Below are 22,744 nucleotides of genomic sequence, written 5' to 3'. Positions count from 1 at the left end.
AGAAGCAAAAAAAAATCAGTAAACTCATACTATCTGCTCCTGATCACAAGACTTATTGTAATGTTACAGTAATCAAGATGGGATGACACTGGTATAAAGATAGACAAATACATCAATGAAACAGAAGAGATGACAGCAATAGACCCACAAGTACGTGGTCAGTTGATTTTTGACAAAGACTCAAGGATAATTCAATGAAGAAAAGTCTTTCCAACAAATGGTACTGGTACAACTGGCTGTCTGTACATAAACAAACAAAGAAACAAACTTTGATCCATACCTCACACCACATACAAAACTTAACTCAAAATATATCCTAGACTTTCTTGTGAAACCTGAAACTACAACCTCTTAAAAAAGAATCTTTGTGACCTTAGGTTAGGAACAGATTTCTTAGAACATCAAAACTATTATCCATAAAAGAAAACAAATGGTAAATTAGACTTTGTCAACATTTTAAAACTTCTGTTCTTCAAAAGACACATGAAATCAATGGAAACACAAGTCACAGACTGGGGGGAAATATTTGTAAATCACGTATCTGTCAAGGACTTGTATTCAGAATACATAAAACCTCTGAAAACTCAATAATAAGAAAGCAAATGGCCCAATTAAAAAGCAACTAGCCATACCTTTCAAAAATGCCAAGATTATGGAAAATAAAAGAAGACTGGGGAATTTTTCCAGATTTAAGGAGATTACAGAGACGTGGAAGTAAATGCACTGTGTAACCCAGCTTAGATCCTGGATTGGGAAAAGTCACTATAAAGGATACTACTGGGACAATTCATGAAATTTGAATATTAGCCAGAGATTAGAATATAGCATTGTATCAACATTACAATTCCTGATTTCATCATTGTACTGTTGTTATACACGAAGGTGAGGTGTTCTTGTTCTTGATGTCTGCAGCTAACTCTCCATGCTTCAAGAAGTGTGTGTGTGTAAAATAAGAAAGAGAAGGGAAGAGGATGAGAGGAAAAGAAAATGGTACAAACTATTAAGAACTGTGACCCTGGATGAAGGGTACATAGGAGTTCTTTGTACTATTCTTGCAACTTTATAGTATATCTGAAATTTTACCAAAATAAAATTATTGAAGCAATCTTAACACATACCCCTGTTTTCCACAGACTCTGGCCCTCACGCCAGCTCTCTGAGAGGGGTGGCTATCCCTAGTTCCTGGCCCTCTACCGAAGAACTCACGTGTACCATCTCCTGCAGCCCCTTGGGATCCAGCTGCCTCTGCATAAGACCCTCCATCAGCTGCTCCAAGGCATGCTTCGCATTTGCATACAGGGTCTATGGCCAAGAGAGGGGAGCACCGGGCAGCAATGAGGGGGTGTGTGCAGCCACCCACCACAACTCGGCAATGATCCATGCCAGGGTTGAGAAGTATGAGGTGGTCTGAAAATCACCCTTTTACTTCTGCTCAGACTGGGTCATTCATATCTATAATCTCATGTGACATATGAGACAATTTCTGGAGAAGAACCCATTTTACAAAGGAGGAAACTGAACCCCCAGAGTCCAGTTCTTCTGACTCCTCATCCAGGACCAGGACCTTAAGGACAAGATGGCTACCTGTCCACAAAAGGTCTGTCCTCCTTCTCCACATTATTGCTGGGAAACAGCCATCCAGTCAGGAACTGCATTTCCCAACACCTCTTCCATCTAGGCATACCATGTGACTACGTCCTGGCCAATAAAAGTGAGCAGCATGGCTCATAAATCCTCCATATTCTTTCTCTTCCTCTCCAGGGTGGATATCAGTACCCACAAGGGACCTGGAGCCATGCACTGAAGATAGTCAGGCTTCTGTCAGCCTGGTTCCCCCAAAGCAGCAGCTCCATCTCCACCCCCACTGCCAACTGAACTTTACTTGAGTGAGAAATAAACTTTCTTCTTGTTAGATCATGGAGATTTTAGGGTTTAGCTGTTACAGCAGCTAACATTACCTTACACTAACTAATAAGGCCCACTGCACTTTGCTGCCTTTAACCACTCACAGGTGGTTCAGGATGGTGGGCTCTCAGCACTGCCTGAGTTATCGTAAACTTTCAAGTCCTAACCCAGAAAATGAGGTGGCTCAGAGGGACATACCTGAATGGACTCATTATCCTCTGCTGGGGGTTGGAGAGAAATTACAGAATGAATACTGATATCCATCAGCTCATTGCTTTCCTCGGTGGAATAGAATGGCTTCAGGTTGCTAAGGAAAGCAGTGACAAGAGGAGAGGTCAGAGGGGAGTTGAGACCGTGCCACCCCCACTGCACAGTCCAGGGTGCAGAGGGCTATCACAGAATGAGGGAGAGGCTAGCCTTCCTGGTTGGGGGTGCAGGCATGCATCCTTCCCCACTCAATAGGATAGCAGGAGGTGCCCTGGGTCCACCCAGCCACCAGAATCCAGTGACTGTGTCTGTGATTGATGGGGAGACCCAGAGGCCCAAGGCTAGCTCTCCGACTTGATGCCTGCTCTGAGCCTGTCCTTCTCCTGCTCAGAAACCTTTTCTTGCTCCTCCCTGGCCATAACCACAGACTCCGCCTCCCTAGCTGGCCCTGGCCCAAGGGTTTTCAAGTGATAACTGCACCAGCCAGACCAGAACTACCTTGGAGCTTTTTAGAAATGCAAACTCTCTGGTCCTGCATCAGAGCTACTGAATCAAGAGTTCCAAATGGAGCCCAGCCATCTGAGCTTTAGTGAACTTTCAGGGGTGGTAGCTGGTTGATTGAAGCATGCCAACTCATTCTTCTCCTATCCTGTCATCAATAGTTCTCAAGCCTAGGTGCATACTGGGGTCACCTACAGAAGCTCCGAGGTGGCCAAGGGCCACATCTGGGGTCCAGGGATCCTTATTGAAAGGTCCGGGGTGGAGTCAGGGTATTGGTATTGGTATTTTTCACGGGTCCCCAGTTGGCTCGGCTGTGCCTCCAGGATTGGGAGCCACCATTCCACTTAACTTTAAACTCCTGCCCTGCAAGGAGGTGCTGTATTTTGCCCTGCTGGGAGCTTCTAGCTCCTACACAAATCCTGCTATTTTGTGGCAGATGCCAGCATGTTCCTGATCACCTCTGTCATATCGACAAAATTGTAACTTGTCAATAGCCCCCCCTTTTTCTGGTCTTAGATTTTTGTTCTTTTTATTCACCCAAAACCACTCAGCTCTGACCTGTAATTCCTTCTGTATACACTTGCCTTACCTCTGAGGCCCCAAAGAGATGTTCATGAAATTTGCTTAAAATCTGCCTATGCGCTGACTCTTAAGGGCACTGGGTGGGGGGAAGGGTGGGGGGACCACAACAGATATTTCTGCTATGAGCCTAAATAATGCATCTGCCCCCACGGGTGCAGAATTCCCAGAGACCACCCAACCCGTTCAAATACTAATGCCATGCAACTTCTTCCCCCTTCCCTGCCAGTGGAGGGACCACTCCAGGAAGGCAAACCTGGGATATTATATCACTTTGTATTAACTATATCAGCGCTGTATCAATCAATAAATTCCTTGACTCCTCCCGACCCAACTAAAAGGATGCCATCTCCCTGCTATCCTACTGAGTGTCATTATGCGATTTCTTGCTCAAAATACCCCCTAATGGACTGAAGAACCAGTCACCTCCCAACCCAGCAGAAGAGCCCAACTTGAACTACTGCTGAGAATTAGGGAAAAGACCTGGTGGAAGCTGACCCCATGTCCTAGGGCAGCCCACTGCCCCAAGTGCTGCCCCCAAAGCCCCTGCTACAGAGGCAGAGAGGCCAAGTAGGGGCGACCCTCCCCCTCAAGGAACACTGAGGGGTGGTCTCAGTCTTTGGCCCCACGCTCCGAGACACCTGGGGCCAGAACAGGGGCCCAGCTCACCTCAGGTGTGAGAGGGCCTCCATTGCCATGGTCCGCACAGGAGACACTAGGCTGTCGGTGGGCTCTGCCTTGATGGTGGCCTGCCGGTGACAGCAGGGCGGTGAATGAAACGTCCAGAGCCCGCCGGGGAGGACAGTGAGCGTGGGGGCAGCGGCACTCCCCAGGCTAGTGCCCGGGGCCTGGCACTGTACAGGGTGCAGACACCCCCTACAATGTTCTCCCTTTTAAAGGATTACCTGACTGTTAGCATTTTAGGGGAGGCAGCAAAATCTGGTGTGGGAAGGAGTGGGGCTCCAGACAGCCCCCCAACAAGGGCTTCTCGCTCAGGCCTGCCGCCTCCTTGCTGTGTGTCCTTGGGCAAAGGGCTTCCCGTGCCTGAGCCATCATGTGTAAAACCAGGCCTGTTTCATGGGGCTGTGGCTGCCTGGTGTGAAGTGGCACATGGACAGATTCTGGCCCAGAGCGGGAGCAGGAAGCTCCCTCTGTCCTCGGGAACTCCTGTTCCACCCACACCTCATTTCCCTCGGGGTTGGCTTCCGACGCAGGGGCACACTTCTAGGAACCACAACCTTGGAAGGGGGGTGGGGAGGTCTGGGGCTGACGGGCAATGGCGGCCTGTACCTCCATCGCCTCCACCAAGGCTTCTAGCCCTCAGACAGTTGACGTTTTCTAGAACTCACTGAAGCTCTGTGCAAAAAGAGCTTTAAGACCTGCCTGTGGCCGAAACTGCCCCCTAGGTCCCTCCTGTGGAAAAACACAGGGGCCACAGAGGGGCAGACCCAGTGGACCTCTGTCCCCCAGCCCTGAACCAGCCACCTTTGGACACCACCGGATTCCTGGCCATCACATCCTTTGTCAGAGAGACAAATGTCACATTCAGAACCCTACAGGTGGATCAAAGCAGAACCGAGACAGGGAGGGGCTTCAGGAGCCCTGGAGCCCCCTTGTTCCTCAGATGCCCCAAGGAGCTCTGAAAACCTCTGACCAAGGAGAAGCCGGTCAGCAGTTAGACCCCAAAACTGCCCAACACCAAGGAAGCCCCCTACCCAGCTTACAATTATGATGCCAGTAAGAGTCATCTTCTGGGCAAACTGAAAGTCCTCCAGGTCCTTGATGTTTTTGATGGCGGTGGTGACCTGCACCACACTCTTCATGAAGGCCATTTTGAGACAGATGTCCTGTTCCCAGACCAAGAAGAGGGAAAGGTTAGAGCAGGTTGTGAGTGAGCCCAAAGACCCCAAGCCACAGCCCTCATCGGGGAAGACCCTCCCTCCACGCCGAAGAAGAGACATCCAGAGATGTCTCAGAGACATCTGAATGATGGCAGGCCTATTCTGTCCTTCAGCTCCCTTAACCAAGCTTCTGCCATATGGCCAGGAGGCCAGCCAGGGGCCGGACAAGGCACAGCGCTCTGGCGCCCTCTGAAAACACCACCTCCCTCCGGCCCTCCGACACCTGTGCCGAAGGACAGCCATGCCCATCTGTGGGCACCTTCCCCGGCCACGGACACCAAGCCCTATGTGTTGCCACAGAGACAGAAGAAGTTGAGATAAAATTGTTTCTGCTTTTACAACATGGATGAGCTTTGAGGACGTTATGCTAAATGAAACAAGCCAGTCACGAAAAGGCAAATACTGCGTGAGCGCAGTTCCATGAGATTCCTGGAGTGCTGAAATTCTAGAGACAGGGAGTGTGGGTTGCCAGGGGCCGGGGAGGGCGGCATGAGCGTATGGTCAACAGGTGCAGGGTTTTCATTCCAACAAGATGAAGAGCTCTGCAGACAGCTGCTGGGGACAGTCACACAGCAACGTGAATGTCCTTAACGCCGCAGAAGCATGATTACCATGGCAGATTTTATGGTATGCGTATCTGACCACAGTTTTAAAAACAACAATGAAACAATTTTTGCTTTATTCTGTGTTTCTGCCTCCTTGCCCTTCCAAGAAAGCAGCAAGTCCCTCTGCCTCCCTGAGGACATTCCCACTTCTTGTCCCTTGTTAAAGGGCTTCGGTCAGATATCAGGAGGGGAGGGGGCAGAGGGAGTGAGCGAGGCTGGGAAGAGGGGGTATCTATCCTGTGACTTCTGGGACCAACACTCACCCACCCAGCATTGTGGGGGAAGGCTGTCCCCCCCCACTTCCCCCCACACCAAAGAACAGCACAGTTTGAGGCAATGGGTTTCCCAAAAGCTGGGAGTTGGGTGGGACTCCTGGCTGTCTGCTGGGTGGGGATGGGTGCTCAGATAGTGAAGTAGTTGACTCTGCCGGCCTGGCTTGGATGTGAGGGTGTGGCACGTGGGGTTACCTGGCAGCTGCTGGAGTAGTGATGAATGATCTTAGCGGTGATGGGGTTGTCCACGTGGGTGAGGAGCATCTGGGGGTGACAGTACAAGGCCACGCAGCTGTACATCACCATGAGGGCGCCCTTCACTGTCTCCCGCCTCCAGGGGTGGTCCTTCTGTAAGCCCAGTGAAAAGAGGAAGAACCACTGGATATGCATGAGGGAAAGGGGGGGGTCTGTTCAACTTGCCCTTCTGAGAGGGAGCAGGGCCGCCCTGGCTGCACGTGGATGGTCTCTGGTCATGTGGCCAAAGGAGCCGTAGAGTCAGCAGAAATGGCTTTCCGGGTGCCTGAAATGCTCATTCATCTACTCATTCATTCGATGTACCTTTATTGAGCACCTACTATTTGCCAGGCACTGGGGACGCAGTGAGGAACCACTCACACCAGGGCCCACCCCCACAGAGGCTTCAGTCCAGCAAGATGCCAGCAGCACCCATTCACTGGGAGCAGGTGGTTTGTGGGGACACAGCTAAACAGAGGCCACCTGTACACTCCTCCATAGCTTCACCTGCCAGGCTCTTCCTCTGGGCCATGGTCTCTTGTGATATCAGGAATCCAGTGAGAACAAGCCTGGGATGAGGTGTTATAGGGCCACCAAACCCATCATGGAGGGTGGGCAGGGGTGCCCAGGCCACGCCAGGCCTTGATTAGAAATCTACCTCTCAGGTCCTGCTTCGCAGAGAAGCTGGGACAAAAGTCTGAGACGCCCTTGAGTCTCTCCCTCCAGACTTCCAGACCCCCCAGGGCAAGGGTTCTAGGTCAAGGCCAAAGCTTGAGGCATCAATAACAGCCTGGAGCACTGTGTCCTGTGGCAGAGAGGGGCAGCCTCCAGAGGCCAGCCCACGGCTTCCCCGCTGGCCAGCGGCATGTCCGCAGACAGCATCCTCTCCTAAGGACCGTGGGCCTGACAGCCCCTCCACCCCAGTACCACTGATTGACTGAGGCCGAGCGCCCAGCATGAGCAAAGAGCCCACTGAGCTCTACACGAGCAGCTTCTTCGGCTCCACTGGGGCTTCGTGAGGCCTGGGACCCTGCATGCCCTCCAGCACCCAGGGGGGGACCCGCCGCTGCTCTGAGGAGCCCATGTCGGGCTCACCTTTGTAGTGTCTGGGATCCAGACACTACACAGGCCCACCCTGTGTTCTTTAGATTATCCAAGGGCTTTGTGGGAGGGGGCCCCTGGCTGATTCTGAGGGCAGTTTGCTCTTAAGACCCAGCAAGGACCTCAGCTGAGTGCTGAAGGCGCTGGTCTACGAGACCCCCAGAGACTGGACTGGGGAGCAAGCGTGACTCACCCGCCAAGCGCCGATCTGCCAAGACTGCTCCGACTCCTGGATCCTCTCCTCAAAGTCATGGAGCACGTTCAGCACTGTCTTCACCTGGCCGCGGGCACACAGGCCAAAGCACAGAATCACACCCTGCAGGGAGACCACCCGGCTGGAGTGAGGGCGGGGGGCCAGGGCCACAGGAGGACCCCCACCCCTGCACATACGTATACACATGGCACACACACACCAGTAGACACACAGGCACGCGTGCACCCACACACACTCAAGCATGCCTAGGCCCATAACCCCCTAGGGTCAGAGGAGTCTGCTGCACAGAAAGGGGCTGCAGGGCCCCCTCACCTCCCGGTCAAAGTCATTGCCATAGTCTGTCTTGTACAGCAGCTCCAGCAGCAGCACCTCTACCTTGTCGGCCTCCAGGCCCGTGGCCAGCGTGAAGCCCAGGGCCCGATACAGAAAGCCCTGGAAAGGCAAGGGACAAAGGGAGCCTCAGCCTCTTGGCTCTGCCCGTCAGGGGTCACCTCCATGGAGCGCCCCCTACCCAACACTCTCGATTGTCTGTTTCAATGCGCAGATACCTACACATTTCGTAGAAATAAACATCCAGGTGTTCTGGAGGGTTTTATATTATAAACAAGTGTTTGTGAGGGTGTGGCACCTAGGGTCACCTGGCAGCTGCTGGAGTAGAGATGAATGATCTTAGCGGCGTACTATAAACACGAACGTGTTCTAAACACTGGGGGCCAAATTTCCTTCCTATAGAGGTTGAATGAATTTCCCCTCACACGAACAAATTCAAGAGCACCTGGGGACAAGCCGTGCTGAGTGCCCTTGCACATTCTCACCATCCGGTCTCTGAATCCCTGCCTGTGTTCTTTGCCCATTTCCCATTGACTTATTCTTCCTGTTTTCCCTTTTGCTTGTGAGAGCCTCTTGTGTGTATTTGGAGAAACCACAAGAACAAACATGTCTTGTTTCACTTAACCCACATAATAAACTCCAGACGGTAGATACGGTTGCTGTTTTGGGAGATGGAAATGCAAGTGGGAGGTGGTAGAACCGGGATTTTTAAATCAAACATTGTCCGGGGCGCCTGGTGTGGTACCTCAGTGGGCTGAGCATCTGACTCTCAGTTTCAGCTCAGGTTCTGGTTTCGGGATCATGAGATCGAGCCCCACATTGGGCTCTGAGCTCAAGCACAGAATCTGAATCTGCCTGAGGATTCTCCCTCTCCCTCTGCCCCGCCACCTGCTCCCTCAAAATTAATCAATCAATAAAGTCTTCAAAAAAAAAAAAATCACACATCGTCCCAGGCTCCTTTCTTAAGGATCGCATACCAGAAGCCTCAACCAGCAGATCACTCTATTGCTGTATTTCTCCCAAGGGTCTCTGTTCCTTTTTTATTTTACTTATTGCAACTTCTTTTGTCACACAGAAAACATTCATTTTCACAGAGGAAAGTTGTCTTTCTTTTCCCTTGTCTTTCTTGGTTTCCTTTAAGTATATGAAGGCCTACTCTGTGTCAAGATTAAAAGCTATTTGTTGATGTATTCTGGTCATTCACAGCTTTCTTTCATTTGGTACACTTCAATCTTTGATCTGTCCCGAGAGAGTAAATCCCTCCTTCCTGAGCTTTATTGTCAATATGTTCTGAGCCATTGTCTTCCACTCGTTCATTCAGGTGAACTTGGAAATAATCTAGTCGAATTCCATAAAATTGTCCAATGTCCACAAAAACTCCTTTTGGGGACGTGACGGGGAAGTACCTTATACGGCAGTTTAATTTGAACAACGTGGATGCCTTTCCAACATGGAGACTTCCCATCTGAGAGCAAAAGATGCGTCAATGTCATCTCGTTTCTCTCATTGTTCCTGCACCTCCTTGTCATTCCGTGCTCCTACGCTGGTTCCACATACATCACTTCGTCAATAATGCCTTCAATGACATGTTTACATTGTGTCGCTACTTGGAATGGGATCTTTCTTCACTATATCATATTTTTGTTTTATTTGTTTCTGGGAAAGAGAATGATTTTTGCGTCTCAGTTTTGGGAGAAGACTGGCTCTGACAACAGGGGCTGCAGTTCTGGAAGCTACTGGGGGCCACCTTGCACCTACAGGGAGGTGCCGGCTGAGCATTGAAGAGACAGGAGGGTCCTGGTGAAGTTCCCTGAGCCACTGTATCCAACTGTGCCTTCTTGAGTTTTCTAAGCCAGTAAAATCCTGCTCACTGATTTACTTTCCCTAAGCCAGGTGAACGATGGCAATACGGTTGAATTCTGTGCATTTGCTTATTAAATATTATATACTTTTTCTTTTTTATTTATTTGACAGAGAGAGAGAGAGAGAGATCACAGGTAGGCAGAGAGGCAGGCAGAGAGAGAGGGTGAAGCAGGCTCCCTGCTGAGCAGAGAGCCCGATGTGGGACTCGTTCCCAGGACCCCGAGATTATGACCTGAGCTGAAGGCAGACGCTTAACCCATGGAGCCACCCAGGCACCCCTTTTCTTTTCTTTTTAAAGGGACCCAGACCCCCACATGCAGGCCCGCATTGGTTGTGTCTGGAGTCTTGGAAGCTTGACTGCCCTACATTCTGTTATAAAGGAATCTCGAGTGCTTGTTTGGAGGCTCCAGCAAGGGAGAGCAGTTATTTGCATGCCCTTGACCCAGCAACCTTGCTCCTCCTCCTTGGAGCAAGGTCATCTTCTTGGGCCAGGCAGGCAGCTTTGGGAGAGACGCGCAGGGAGCTGTGAGGGAGGACGGGGATACCCAGCTAGCCAGCCAGACAACCTGAATCAACCCCGGCGACCAATGGGGTGACAAATGTCATAGCCAGATCACCCTCACATCCTATGTACAACTTTCTTCCAAATGGTCATCTGTCCTTATATTGACATTGGATAAAATCTTAAACCTACACATGTATGTTTAGCTATAGAAGAGTCTCTGTAAGATAGCCTTGCTTTTTGTTATTTTACCTACTCACCTATACAGGCTATCTATTGGAACAAACACAATTTTTGGTTGACACCTGTAAGAAGCTTTGCTTAGACATCTCTTTGAGATATAGTTCACATACCATAAAATTAACCCACTTAACGTTTACGAATTCAGTGGTCTATTCACAGAGTTGCACAACCATTAGCACACTCTAAACCTAGAACATTTGGATCACTACCCTCCCCACACCAGAGAAATCTCATACCTCTAATGTCACTGCACATTTCCTGCAGCCTCTTACACCCACTAATCTACTTTCTCTCTCTAAGAAGATGTCTATTCTGGACATTACAAGTAGACAAAATCATATAGTATGTGGGGTTTGGGTCCCTTTGCATCTGGCACTTAGCATGATGTCTTCAAGGGTCATCCTTTCTGTACCATAAATCAGTACTTTGTTCCTTTTAATGGCCGAATAATAGTCCATTGTACAGATAGACCACATTTTGTTTATCCTTTCGTCCACTGGTGGGCATCTGGGTTGTTTCTACTTTTTGGCTATATGAATAACACTACAGTGAATATTTATGTATGAGTTTTTGTATGGATGTATGTTTCCGTTTCCCCTGGGCATATACAACTCAGAGCAGAATTCCTGGGTCATATGGTAACTCTGTATATAATACTTCAAGGAACTGATTTTCCATTCACACCAGCAGTATATAAGTGTTTGCACTTCTCCACATTCTTACCAACACTTGTTATTATCTTTTGTATTATAGCCATCCTAGTGGGTGTGAGGAGGTATGTCCCTGCAGCTTTGATTTCCATTTTCCCTAATGGTGATAAACTTGAACATTTTTTTCACGTGCTTATTCATCATGTACGTACCTTCTTCAAAAAATATCTATTCATATCATTTGCCTATTTCTGAACTGGCTTGTTTTGTTTTTTTTTTTTGTTATTGAGTGAGAAGAGCTCTTCATATATTCTAGATACAAGTCTCTTACCAAGGACTTAATTTGCAAATATTTTCTCTCATTCCAAGGGTTGTCTTTTCATTTTCTTGATGGTTTGATTTTCAGCATAAGAGTTTTCATTTCTGATGATGTTCAAGTTATCTATATTTTCTTTCTTCACTTGTGCTTTTGGTGTCATATCTAAGAAGGCTTTGCACAAAATCAGCTGACAGCAAATGTGAGGTTTATTTCTGTACTTTCTATTCTTTTTTTTTTCTATTACATCAATCTGTCTTCCCATCCTATGCCAGTACTATATTGTCTTGTTTACTGCGGTTGTGTGAAAGCAGTCTTGAAATTGCAAAATTTGAGTCCTCCAACTTTGGTCTTTCTCTTAATCATAATTATGTTGGCCATTCTGGGCCCCTTGTATTCCCAAATGGATGTTAGGATCAGCTTGTCAATCTCTAAAAAAAAAAAAAAAAAGGAAGGAAGGAAGGAGGGAGCAACAGAGGGACAGAGGGAAAAGGAAGGGAAGAAGGAAGGAAGGAAGGCAGGCAGACAAGCAAGAGAGAGGAAGGAAGGCAGGCAGGCAGACAGGTGGACAGGCAGACAAACCAGCTAGGGTTTATGACGAGGATCACAATGAATCTGTAGAGACATTTGGGGAGTATGCCATCTTGACCATATCGTCTTCCAATCTGAGAACATGGATCCTTTCCATTAATTGAGACCTTCTCTGATTTCTATCAATAATGTTCATAGTTTTATAAAGACAGTGAATGAAATACACATCTGACCATGAGCCAGTAGCTGGATGGGTCAAGTGTATACAACGACATCCAGCAATCTGCCAGTGGGGTTGGGGACAGTTGAAGGTCGTGCTCCAAACCTCAGCTTGCTTACTCTTTCTTTGTCCCTTCCTGACCTCATCATCTTCACTTCCAAGCTAGAACTCAGCAAGCCCTTTAGCCTTCTGTGGTTCAGTGTCATCCCCATCATTTTCACCATCTGTCAAAACCTGTTCAGACATCTCGATTCTTGCCTATTGGACTCCGCTAGGAGACCGCATCAGGTGGAGAGCAAAGTGAGAGGATTGGGAATCTGGCTGCTGGAGAAGAGATCCCCCAGCTTCAACACAGCAGTTTCTTAAAGAAAAACAAAACAGAACAAGACACAAAAACCCACTGGCCTAGACCACCCATGGCTCCTCACAGGACCCTGTAGACAGCCACGGGTGCAGCTGGTCTCACACACAGTGCGAGCCTCCATTCCACCGTCCCTGGAGGCCCTTCCTTGTCTGAACCACTCCGACACTGCAAGCACAAACCTTCTCCAGGGAGGGGCTGTCGAAGCTTTCAATCTGGTTGTTAAGCTCCTTGCTCAGACGCAAGCTCCAACTGGAACCTCGGGTCTTCTTAAGGGAATTTCTCAGAAACTGAGGAGGCAGAAGATGTCACTGGGCAATGCCATATATCCCCAGTCCTGTTCTCTCCCAAGCTCCAGGAGCACTGTGTGACCTTGAGCAGTGACTCCCCCTCTCTAGCCCCCTTCCCCAATCTCTAGATTGCTCAACCCATCGAACCCTGACCCAGTGCTAACATTCTGTAGGCCTGGGGAACAGCTGTGGTTTTGGTGCTTGAAGGAGGAGGTCACCCCTATGCTGCTTTCCTGAACATTTGGTCCCTGAGGATAGAAGGCTCTCTGTTCTCCTCTGCCAATGGATACAGCTGTAGACATGCTTGGCACGCCCCCGCAAGTTTTCTTGGGGGTGTCCTTCAGGGACTCCTAAACTCTCCACACGTCAACCCCATCAAGGGGCCGCCCATGTACTCCTTCCCTTTCTCCCGACCCAACCTCAGCAAGCAGGATGACGTCTTTACCTGAATCAGCTTGTCCTCCCAGGTTTTCTGATTCCAAGTAAACTCAGTATGTTCTGCAGAAAGAAGGTCCACACCTGCTGACTTCTTCAGCTGCTCCTCTTTGGATCAGCCTCCTTAGTCAGGCATTCAAAGCCCTCCATGGATGGTCTCAGCACATGCTGCATTTCCCTCCCCGCTTCCCCAAAGACCCAAATAGGCCTCACGGGTCTACCCTGAGTTTTGGTTCCTGCTGCTCAGTCCCTGTGATTAGTACTCCAGCATGCACACTGAGAGGGGAGCTGACTTGGGCTTGGTGCCCCGGATGCCTCACCTTCCAGGTACTTGACCAGCAGTGGGATCTCCAGCTCCCACATGTCAGCCATGGAGGGTGCAATGCTCTGTCTCAGGGTCCTCAGGAGGTTGAGCATGGCTATCCCTCGGCCCTCCCCCTTATAGGGGGCTGACATCAGCACCTGGGGAGCACCAAGACTCCAGTGGGGCCCTGCCCCAGGCTGGGCAGTGCCAGGCATTTTGTTCCCAGAAAGAAGAAGAGGGGTAAGATAGTAGGCTTTCCCCCCACCCCAGGCTTCCACGGAGTGTGGATTAGCACCCATAGTCAACATAAGGAGGAAATCCGGGGCACCTGCGTGGCTCAGTCATTTAAGCATTTGACTCTTAATTTTGGCAGGTCATGATCTCAGGGTCATGAGATCGAGCCCCATGTCAGGTTCTGTGCTGGGCATGGAGTCTGCTTGGGATTCTCTCTCTTCCTCTCCCTTTGCCCCCTCCCCACTCTTTCTCTCCCCCTAATAAAAAAGAAAAAAAAAAAAGAGGAGGACGAGAAGGCACAGGTAAATGCCTATGAAGGACCCCTGGGGGCAGGCAGGCCATTGGCAGTGTCCTGGAGTTGCTTAGGGGCTGCTCAAAGAATGAGCAGAGGAATCCAGGAGCATGTCCTCACCGGGTCCCAGGGCATCTGAACACACTGCCCCTGCCACGTCTACCCAAGAGGAATGAAAGGGACCCAGAAAGTTCTGTCCTCTCAAGTGTCTAGCTCCCTCCTCCCACTGGAGGCTTCAGGAATTAGGAGCTCAAGGGAGAGGGGCCACAGGCAATGGCCTCAGTCAGGCCAGGGCATAGCCTGGGGAGCCACTCACCAGGAGACGGGCCAAGAGTTTCTGGGGTGCAGGCAGGTCCACTGAGGAAGAAGGAGATGCGAACCTACTCCAGTTGCCCAGTTCATACCAGGACAGGCCCCCAGATCCCTAGGGCCCATGCCCCTAAGAAGAGCTCTGCCCTGGAAGGTACTTCCCCAACATCATCCCATTGCCCCCAGAACAGAAAATGGGTTAGCACAAGGACCAGTGATATGTCCATAAGGAACCTCATTTTCATTGGTTTAGTCTGGGAAGAGGAGAGAAACAATGACATCATTAGAAGATGTCAGGGGGCGGCCTAGCCCAGAGTCCAGGTAAGGTCATGAAGAAGACCTTCCCCACCATTTGCTATCCCTTGGTCCTGAAGGGCTCCTAAAATCACACCCACCACCAGCAACGCCCATCCAGCAAAGCTCCAGGCCCATGGGAACAGCTCCCTTGGAAGAGCAGTGTCACCCCTCTGTTGGGGGAGGGGAACTCGGGGAATGAACCGCCAAAGCAGGTTTGCACAATTTTAACTCATCCTCAGACATGGTAAGGGCGGGCCTTCAGCCTGGCTGGCTGGGATCCGGCGGCTTCCTGGAAATAACGGAGTGGCTACTTCCCGGGACACCAGTAGTCCACCTGCCCTATCTCACCGGCTATGGCGGGGAGGCTGCCCACCGTGCCTGCTCTTGCCGGCCACGCTGGCCTCCACGTCCTTGGTGTGGAGCTGGCGTTCCGCCAGGTTTGTGAGGCTGATGCAGATGGGGGTCAAGGCCTCCGTGTAATCCGTCTCCATGATATAGCACAGGAGCCTCACCCAAAATTCCTGGGTTGCGGGGCAGGGAAGAGGAAGCGTTAGCTGGGGCACCCACGGCCGTGTAGGAGACCCATCTCACCGCCGCACAGCTCGCCTGCTCTAAGCAGCGGCTCGACAGATTGGAACTCCCATTACCCTCCTCAGTACCTCTGGCCTTAAGATAGGCTGCCCCCCGGACAGGGAGCATCTAGCCCAAGTCCTCACTTAAAGGACAGTGATTCCCTCCTTGTGCTATGATGGCAATTTTTTCCTACTTTTCTTTGCTACATCACACTGCGTTGCCATGAAAAGTTGGCACATTTGTTCCTCCTTCAGCCTGTGCCCTCCTTGGGGTTATACTGAGCCCTTCGAGCATATGGCCTTCGTGTCTTCATAGTAGGAACTCACTGTATGCTTGTGGAATTAATCCATTAAAATCATCTCTGCACACACACACACACACACACACACACACACCTGGGCTGAAGGGGCTTTAAGGAAATTGACACATTTCCTGCTCTAAGTCAATGGATACATACGGAGACCCACTGTGTGCCAGGCACTGCCTTAGCCTCCGGGACACTAAGTTCCCACCAAGGACCCAGCTCTGGAACCAGATCTTCAAGAACAAGAGCTCAGGCAATGGGAAGATGAGGGGCGCCTCCAGACATCCCAGACAGTGGGAACAAGAGAAGCAAGAGCACAGAACCCTGGGCATGCCCCATCCTCCCCGGAGCCCGGGGCACAGGGAGCATGCAAGCCAAGCTGTCAGCTGCAGGGGCCCCACCCAGGGGGCAGCCCAACCCAGGGGGGCTGCGGGAGTGTGGGTCACACTCACATTGGTCATCCCACTGACGGAAGAGGTTATGATCTTCACGGTGTCCATGGTGACTTTGTGGACCATCTTCTCCTCCAGGTCCCTCTGATAAAAGCTTTCTCGGTGATTTGTCTGGAAGCCAGAACCGAGGGGGTCCCTGCTCGTGGGCCGGCAGGGGCTTGCTGCAATCTCGGGCATGGTCTCCTCACGCTTTGAGGCTCCATGCCCAGATACTGGGTCTCCAGGGTTTTCTAGATGTACTGCCCACGCCTCTACCTACAGCTCGCCATGAGCCCAGGCACTGGTGTCCTGAACATAGATAGGTGCAGATTCAAGCACGGGGGCAGCAAGGAAAGGAAAGGAAAGCAAAGGAAAGAATCTTTCCTGAGGCTCTGGAAACCACTTCCCAAGACCAGCTGCACCATGGTCCACCTATCAGGGCCACTCACCAGCTTGTAGGTGGACAGAGTCAGCTGCATGGACACGTACTTCAGGCCCCAGCCTTTGATCCTGTCCTGGTAGCCAGACAGAGCCAACTGGCCGATGATGCGGAGAATAGCCATCCTCACCTGAAGGGACAGGGCGGTGGACATAAGGGAATTGGGGTGGGCTCCATGGTGGGGAGGCTCTGCACCTAACTCCCAATGCTGGCCCATGAGGCAGCTAGGAATTCAGAGTGCTCTGGGTGCAAAGAGGCCTCAGAGGCAGTAGCCCACTCCGTCCACCACCCCCTGCCCCATCCAGAGAATCCCATTTGGCAGCATGACCAGCCAGGAGCCTTATCTCCATTCTCAGGCAGCCCTGGTGGGGACAGCCTGACTCTTACCCTGGGCTCCCCAGGCTTGGGCTCAGGCTTGCTATGTGGGCTGGCTGTCCTCCCTTGACAGCCTGCACATCTTTGAGAACAGCTCTGCCTAAATCTCCAGCCCAAATCCCTCCCCCACCCCATCTCACACCCTCTCCCGTGAGTGCAGACCCTCCCCTTCCTGGACCTCCCCTCCCCAGAGGACGTGCAGCAGCAGCCTGCAGGGCCTACAACCAGAACTGAAGCTACATTGCAAGGTGGCCGTGGCTCCAGTGGAGTCTGGACTGTGGGGTTTTTTAGCCTTTTTTGGAGGGTACAGGGTGTCTCCCTCTGCTGCCTTGTTCAAATGCAATAATGGTTTTACAAAACCCTTAGGCAACCCCATGGCTCTGGATGAAACCAGATTCACTCCGCCTCTCCTCTCTCCAGGGTGGTGTCTGAGCTCCTTCATTGGGAAACTCCGGGTCCTTGATGAGAGCAAGTGTCTCAGGAGCAGGACCACAGCTCCAGGGGTGCCTGTCCTCCAGCCCTGCTCAGTGCTGGCCAGGAAGCTGGGCTTCCCATCAGAGGGCCTTCAGCAGGTGGCCCCTGCCCACAGAGCGGGAGAGGAGTGAAGGCCACCCACGGGACCTCCCTCTGCTTCCCCACAGAGTGTCCCAAACACCAGCCCCTTCCAGGTCTCTGCCCTGTTACCTTGAAGCGGGTGTCAGAGAGGGTGTTCTTGACAACCCGGATGGCCAGGTAGATGGTCCTGATATTCATTCTGGGCTCTGAAAGAGGAAAACCAGCCTGGAGGGCCACCAGCCTCAGAGCTGGGCTCTCAGGAGATGCCCGGGAGTAGTGAGACTCCCAGAGCACCAGGCCCACCGGCCACCTTCCCCCCAGAGCCAGACGTCAGGTAGCTTGTGCCTCCTGAGAGCCTCTGACTGCCACCACAGCTCAGGGACACCTCCCTCAGAAGCCTCACTGGCCACCTCCTCCTCCTCTCAACCTGTCCCACCCCACCTGGCCGGGGAGGGCTTTGTTTCTGTGCCTCAGTCCCTTGGCCTCTGCTTTGTGATCCTCTTCAGAACCCAGGTGGACTGTCCTAGAGAGCAAGTCTCCACCTTCGAGTCCTTCAGGGGGGCACACAGGGCCAGGCACGCGGCGGGCAGGCACAGGCTGCAAAGCACAGCAGGGCAGAGGCTGCTGGGTTCAACTCTTGTGTCAGCCACATCCTAGCCATGTGACCTTAGGTGAACGCCTCAGCCCCCGCTGCCTCAGTTTCCCTACCTTTAAAGTATGGATAATAATAGGGTGCCTGGGTGGCTCATTCGGCTAAGCATCTGTCTTCAACTCAGGTCGTGATCCCGGGGTCCTGGGATCGAGTCCCATGTGGGGCTCCCTGTCAGTGGGGAGTCTGCTTCTTCCTCTGCCCGCCCCCCCCACTCATGCTCACTCTCGCATGCGTGCGCGCGTGGGCACAAAAGTAAATAAAATCTTTTTTAAAAATGTGGCCCGTAATAGTACCTCTCTCACAGAGCTTCTGTGAGCAATAATGAGCCAACACAGTGCTTGGCACACAAGGAAGTACTTCGTAAGTGCTTGTGAGTCATAGAACCGACGACGGCCGATTCAGGGAGGAGGAAGATTAAGAGAGGTAAGAAAGAGCCATGAGAAGGTTTTGGAGAGGTCAAGTAGGGATAGAATTACAGGCAGATGCTCAACTTGACACTAGACTCCAGGCTAGATATTTCTACAGGTCAACGGTAGGGAAGAAAGAGAGGGAAGCAGGCCAAGGGGAAGGTAGCAAGTCATCGCACACTAAGGGACCGTGATACAGTCTTGAGTTTTTTAATCTGCAAAGTAGAAACTTGCTTCTGGTCTTAAAAAGAGTATATGCTCATTGCAAAATTAAAATAAAAGATAACGTCCCTAAGCTCATTTATGCAAAATAACCACAGATTTCTTGCAAGTAACCAAGGTCATGCTACATACACTGTCCCAAACCATGCTGTTGTGCTCAACAGGGAGGCCATCCTGTCCACAAAAAAGTACAGATCGACTACACCCTTTATGGTTGAGTCATAGTCCACTCTATGGATAAGCTATCATTTGTTCCAGAAATTCCTATAGAAAAACCTGTAGGTGGTTTCCAATGTTCTGCTTTTATGCACAATGTGCTAACGAACATCATTGTCTCATTACCTTTGGGCAACGATTTCCTTCAGACAACGGTCAAAAAGTTAGATTGTTGAGCCCAGGTTTCGGTCCCTATGGAAGTGAGCACTCAGAATGCTTTATCAATTTACACCCTTGTCAGTGAAGTACAAGGAGCTAGTTCCTTTTATTCTAGCACAGGGATTAGCTGTAAGCCTATTTTTGTAAATAAAGTTTTATTAGAACACAGCCACACTCTGCAGTTTATGACTGCTTTGGCACAGTTGAGTCTTTTTTTTTTTTTAAGATTTTATTTATTTATTTGACGGAGAGAGAGATATCACAAGTAGGCAGAGAGAGAAGGGGAAGCAGGCGCCCCGCTGAGCAGAGAGCCTGATGCGGGGCTCGAACCCAGGACCCTGAGATCATGACCCGAGCCAAAGGCAGAGGCTTAACCCACTGAGCCACCCAGGCACCCCAGCATAGTTGAGTCTTAACTATCACAGAGACCATATAGCCTGTAAAGCCAAAAGTATTTTTACTATCAGGTCTCTTACAGAAAAATGGCTAGGCCAACTCTAGTCATTATCATCTCTTTCCACCAGACAGAGAAAAGTGGTCTCATTGTTGCTTAAATTTGGGCTTTTTTTTTTTTTTTCTTTTTTCAGAGAAGGCTTTACTATTAGCAGAATGTGCTTCATATACAGTTGCCCAGTTTGTGCACTGCACAAGGGCACTCAGTTGAAAGACTGAACAGGAGTGGCCCATGCTCTTCTAAGCAAATCATGTTCCTGCAGGGCCACATGCTGCCAGCAAGAGATGCCTTGTTCCAGTTCACACAAAAGTGCTGTCTGAGCTGGTGCCATCCTTGGGGACAGGATTTCCCTTCTGACTGCAAGGCCAGGTTTAGAGTTTGGCCTTAGGAATTTAGAATCAGGAGTTTTGAGTACGACTGGGCATTGAGGCTTTAGGACTAAACCTACACAATGTAACTAGGTGTTATTTAAGGTCTTTGATTTCATTTGGGGGGTGGGGTTTGTTCTAGGATTCGGGTTGACAGTTTGAAATTCAGACTCAGGGGGAAGCTGCGATTCAGAGTTTGAGGAGAGGGTTGAGAGTGGGGTATAGGGGATACAGTGCTGGTTAGGTTCAAGGGTAGAAAATATAAAGCAACCTCGGTCCACCCAGTAGCATCTATAAAAGAGGAAATGATGACGGTCCAGACACCAGTGAGACCTGCCTCCCCAGCCTCCCGCCTGGCTTCCCGCTCTCGCTCACCATCTGCGCTCACCACTGCCCTAATCAGGGTCAGGGTCCCCACGCGGATGGCCTCCTTGCTCATCTCCATCTGACTGAGGAAGAACTTCATCAGCTCCTTTGGGTAGGACCGGGCTGCAGCGGGAAGGACACCTTCAGTTCTGTCCATGGAGCCAGAAGGAGGTGGAGGAGGCAGCCCAGGGCCAGGCCTCCCGGAGGCTGGGGCTCCCATAGGCTCATGGGGGGCCTGGGATGGGGCGGGGCCGGGAGGGAGGGAGCCTCACCAAGAGCTATGAAGCAGTGTACAGTCTCCGCCAGGTTTTGGCTGCTGTATTGCTGCTGGGCAGGGGCCTTGGCGCACACCTGGGAAGTGAGTGTGCGGGGCGGGTGGTGAGATCGCAACCAGAGAGCAGACGCAAGTGTAGGGGCAGCCTGGGGCAGCCACACCAGAGGGGACGAGGGCACCACCGCCTCGCATCCCTGTCGGATATGAGAGCCAGATGAGCGAGACCAGGGCTCCGCCACCCTCACACCCTTTCCCCTGGCCGGCCATGCCACCTGCCGCAGCCCACTTCCCGCTGATCCACCCTGAGGCTGCCGGCGCCCAGCCAAGCCTGCCGGCCTCACCTGGATGTGGAGTTCGGTGAAAATGGTGTGTAGTTGCATTTGTGGGACGGGGGTGTTGGTGATGACCGACATTTCCAGGATCTGCCTCAAGACCTACAATGGAGAGGCAAATGACTGCAGATGATCTTCTGCCAATTCAGGGTCAGTTAACTCTAGACTCTTGCTGCTCAGCATGGCCCGTCTGCTGGTGGTATCATCATCCCACCCCCGCCCGGGAGCTGGTTAGAAGGCAGGCTCTCGGGCCTGGCTCCAGACCTGCTGAATGCAACCCTGCATTTCAGGCAGCCTCCCGGCAATGTCTACACGCAGTTAAGCTTGTAAAGGGCATACGAGGCCACTGAGCATGGCATTCTTCCCCTTTTCTCTTCTCTCCACCTGGAAATGAATCCCATTCTTTCACCAGACGGATCTACGGCAGCCCCGTAGATCTACCACATGAATTTCTGTTCCTTGCTTTTAGAGTTGAGCACCACGCCACACCAGCAGATCAGTGATCCCTTTACAATATATCAGCTTGGGTCATACCTCCACGTGGAACCCTACCAAGAAACTCCACCTTTTGTGGGTTAAGAGCTGTCGTGGGTTAAAGGGTCCCACAAAATGCATGAGGCTTTCTAGATGTAGTTAGTTAAGGGTCTCAGATGACACCAGACTGGATTTAAGATGGGCCTTAAGTCCAACCATGGTGTCTTTATAAGAAAAGGAGAGGCCACATGAAGAGGGAGGGGTCACACTGGAATGATCCAGCCGCCAGCCATGCAACGCCTGGGGCCACCAGAAGCTGGAAATCATTCTTCCCCAGGGCCTCCGGAAGGATCACTGCCTGCCAACCCTTTGATCCCTGGAACCATGCGAGAATCTGTTTCTGTTCTTTTAGGCCACCCACCCTGTGGTTCTCTGTTATGGCAGCCCCGGAAACAAACACACAGCCTCACTGTGGCCTCTGAGACTGTTTGGGTCCTCGTCCCTTCCACCTGGAACAGCGGCATTCATTTCTCAAGAATCCAACAGCTGGGCCCAACTCCTGCCCGTGGGACAGCCCTCCGGGAGCCCCGGGAACCGAAGCTCCGTCTGGCGGCTGGCCAGTGGCCTCTCACCTGCGTGACAAAGAGTGCCTCCAGGCCACCTCGGTACTCTGCCAGCAGCAGGGGGATGTAGTCATACAGCTGTTCCCGCAGGTCATCATTGGGCAGGAGGAGGTTCAGCATCGGCTTCAGGGACTTGATGACCGCCAGCTTCACCTGCCCAGGAGCCCGGGCCCCGCGGCAATGCCCAGTGACGTCACGCCAACCCGAGTGCCAAACACGCGTGACAGAGGGGACCTAGGAAATAGTCGAGGCCCCGCCCGAGACCCCACAGGCAGGCAACAAGGCCGGGCTGTCCCTGTGAGTCCCACCCAGCTCAGCCACTTAGGAGAACCTGAGTGCCTCAGTTTCCTTATCTGTAAAACGGTCCCATAGCACAGAGTTGCTGTGGAAATAGCTCCCCTTGGTAAAAGGTGCTGTAACAGGGACCCTCATCCAGCAAGCCCCAGCCCTTCTCAAGATGGCCTCCCGAGGCTCCAGGCCCCACGTGGCTCAGCAACTCTGTTTATCAGGTCACCGTCTCTCCGGGGTTCGGGAAATGAGTCTGGACCCAGCGGTCTCTCTGCGCTCTTAGCCACACAGGCTGGGGAGCCATGACCAGGGGAGACCACGGGACCCTCCCCCACACCCGAGAAAGGTGCTTCTCACCTCAGGGTTGTGGCTCCTCAGCCACACGGTCACAAAATAGCGGTACATGGGGAAGAGCTTCATGGCAAACTGATCCTCGGTCATCACAGGGTACACGCTGTCCTCCAGATGCTTCAGGTAAAACTGCACCATCTCACAGAAGGTCTCCATGGCTGCCAAGGGGGGGAAAGCAGTGAGCC

The 22,744-nt window shown here is 51.5% G+C and overlaps 1 protein-coding gene across 1 annotated transcript in view; it reads right to left on the bottom strand.

The window, feature by feature from the left end:
- The window catches only part of MROH2A (maestro heat like repeat family member 2A), a 43,450-nt gene that overhangs the window by 13,575 nt on the left and 7,131 nt on the right, over positions 1 to 22,744 (bottom strand). The window contains exons 7-26 of the mRNA XM_032857541.1: positions 22,566 to 22,717; positions 21,930 to 22,073; positions 20,833 to 20,925; positions 20,490 to 20,568; positions 20,227 to 20,340; positions 17,503 to 17,579; positions 16,454 to 16,573; positions 16,026 to 16,136; positions 15,070 to 15,217; positions 14,407 to 14,447; positions 13,581 to 13,722; positions 13,271 to 13,323; positions 12,718 to 12,825; positions 7,832 to 7,951; positions 7,499 to 7,621; positions 6,166 to 6,318; positions 4,917 to 5,039; positions 3,862 to 3,941; positions 2,104 to 2,212; positions 1,207 to 1,302 (exon numbers count right to left, since the gene is read on the bottom strand). Coding sequence (XP_032713432.1) covers positions 1,207 to 1,302; positions 2,104 to 2,212; positions 3,862 to 3,941; positions 4,917 to 5,039; positions 6,166 to 6,318; positions 7,499 to 7,621; positions 7,832 to 7,951; positions 12,718 to 12,825; positions 13,271 to 13,323; positions 13,581 to 13,722; positions 14,407 to 14,447; positions 15,070 to 15,217; positions 16,026 to 16,136; positions 16,454 to 16,573; positions 17,503 to 17,579; positions 20,227 to 20,340; positions 20,490 to 20,568; positions 20,833 to 20,925; positions 21,930 to 22,073; positions 22,566 to 22,717 — 2,186 coding nt within the window. The remainder of the gene's footprint in view (positions 1 to 1,206; positions 1,303 to 2,103; positions 2,213 to 3,861; positions 3,942 to 4,916; positions 5,040 to 6,165; positions 6,319 to 7,498; positions 7,622 to 7,831; positions 7,952 to 12,717; positions 12,826 to 13,270; positions 13,324 to 13,580; positions 13,723 to 14,406; positions 14,448 to 15,069; positions 15,218 to 16,025; positions 16,137 to 16,453; positions 16,574 to 17,502; positions 17,580 to 20,226; positions 20,341 to 20,489; positions 20,569 to 20,832; positions 20,926 to 21,929; positions 22,074 to 22,565; positions 22,718 to 22,744) is intronic.

Source organism: Lontra canadensis, unplaced genomic scaffold (assembly GCF_010015895.1).
Source record: "Lontra canadensis isolate GAN:19392208 unplaced genomic scaffold, GSC_riverotter_1.0 scaffold13, whole genome shotgun sequence".
In the NCBI taxonomy this organism is placed as follows: Eukaryota; Metazoa; Chordata; class Mammalia; order Carnivora; family Mustelidae; genus Lontra; species Lontra canadensis.
This window is presented reverse-complemented; position numbering and strand designations above follow the sequence as displayed.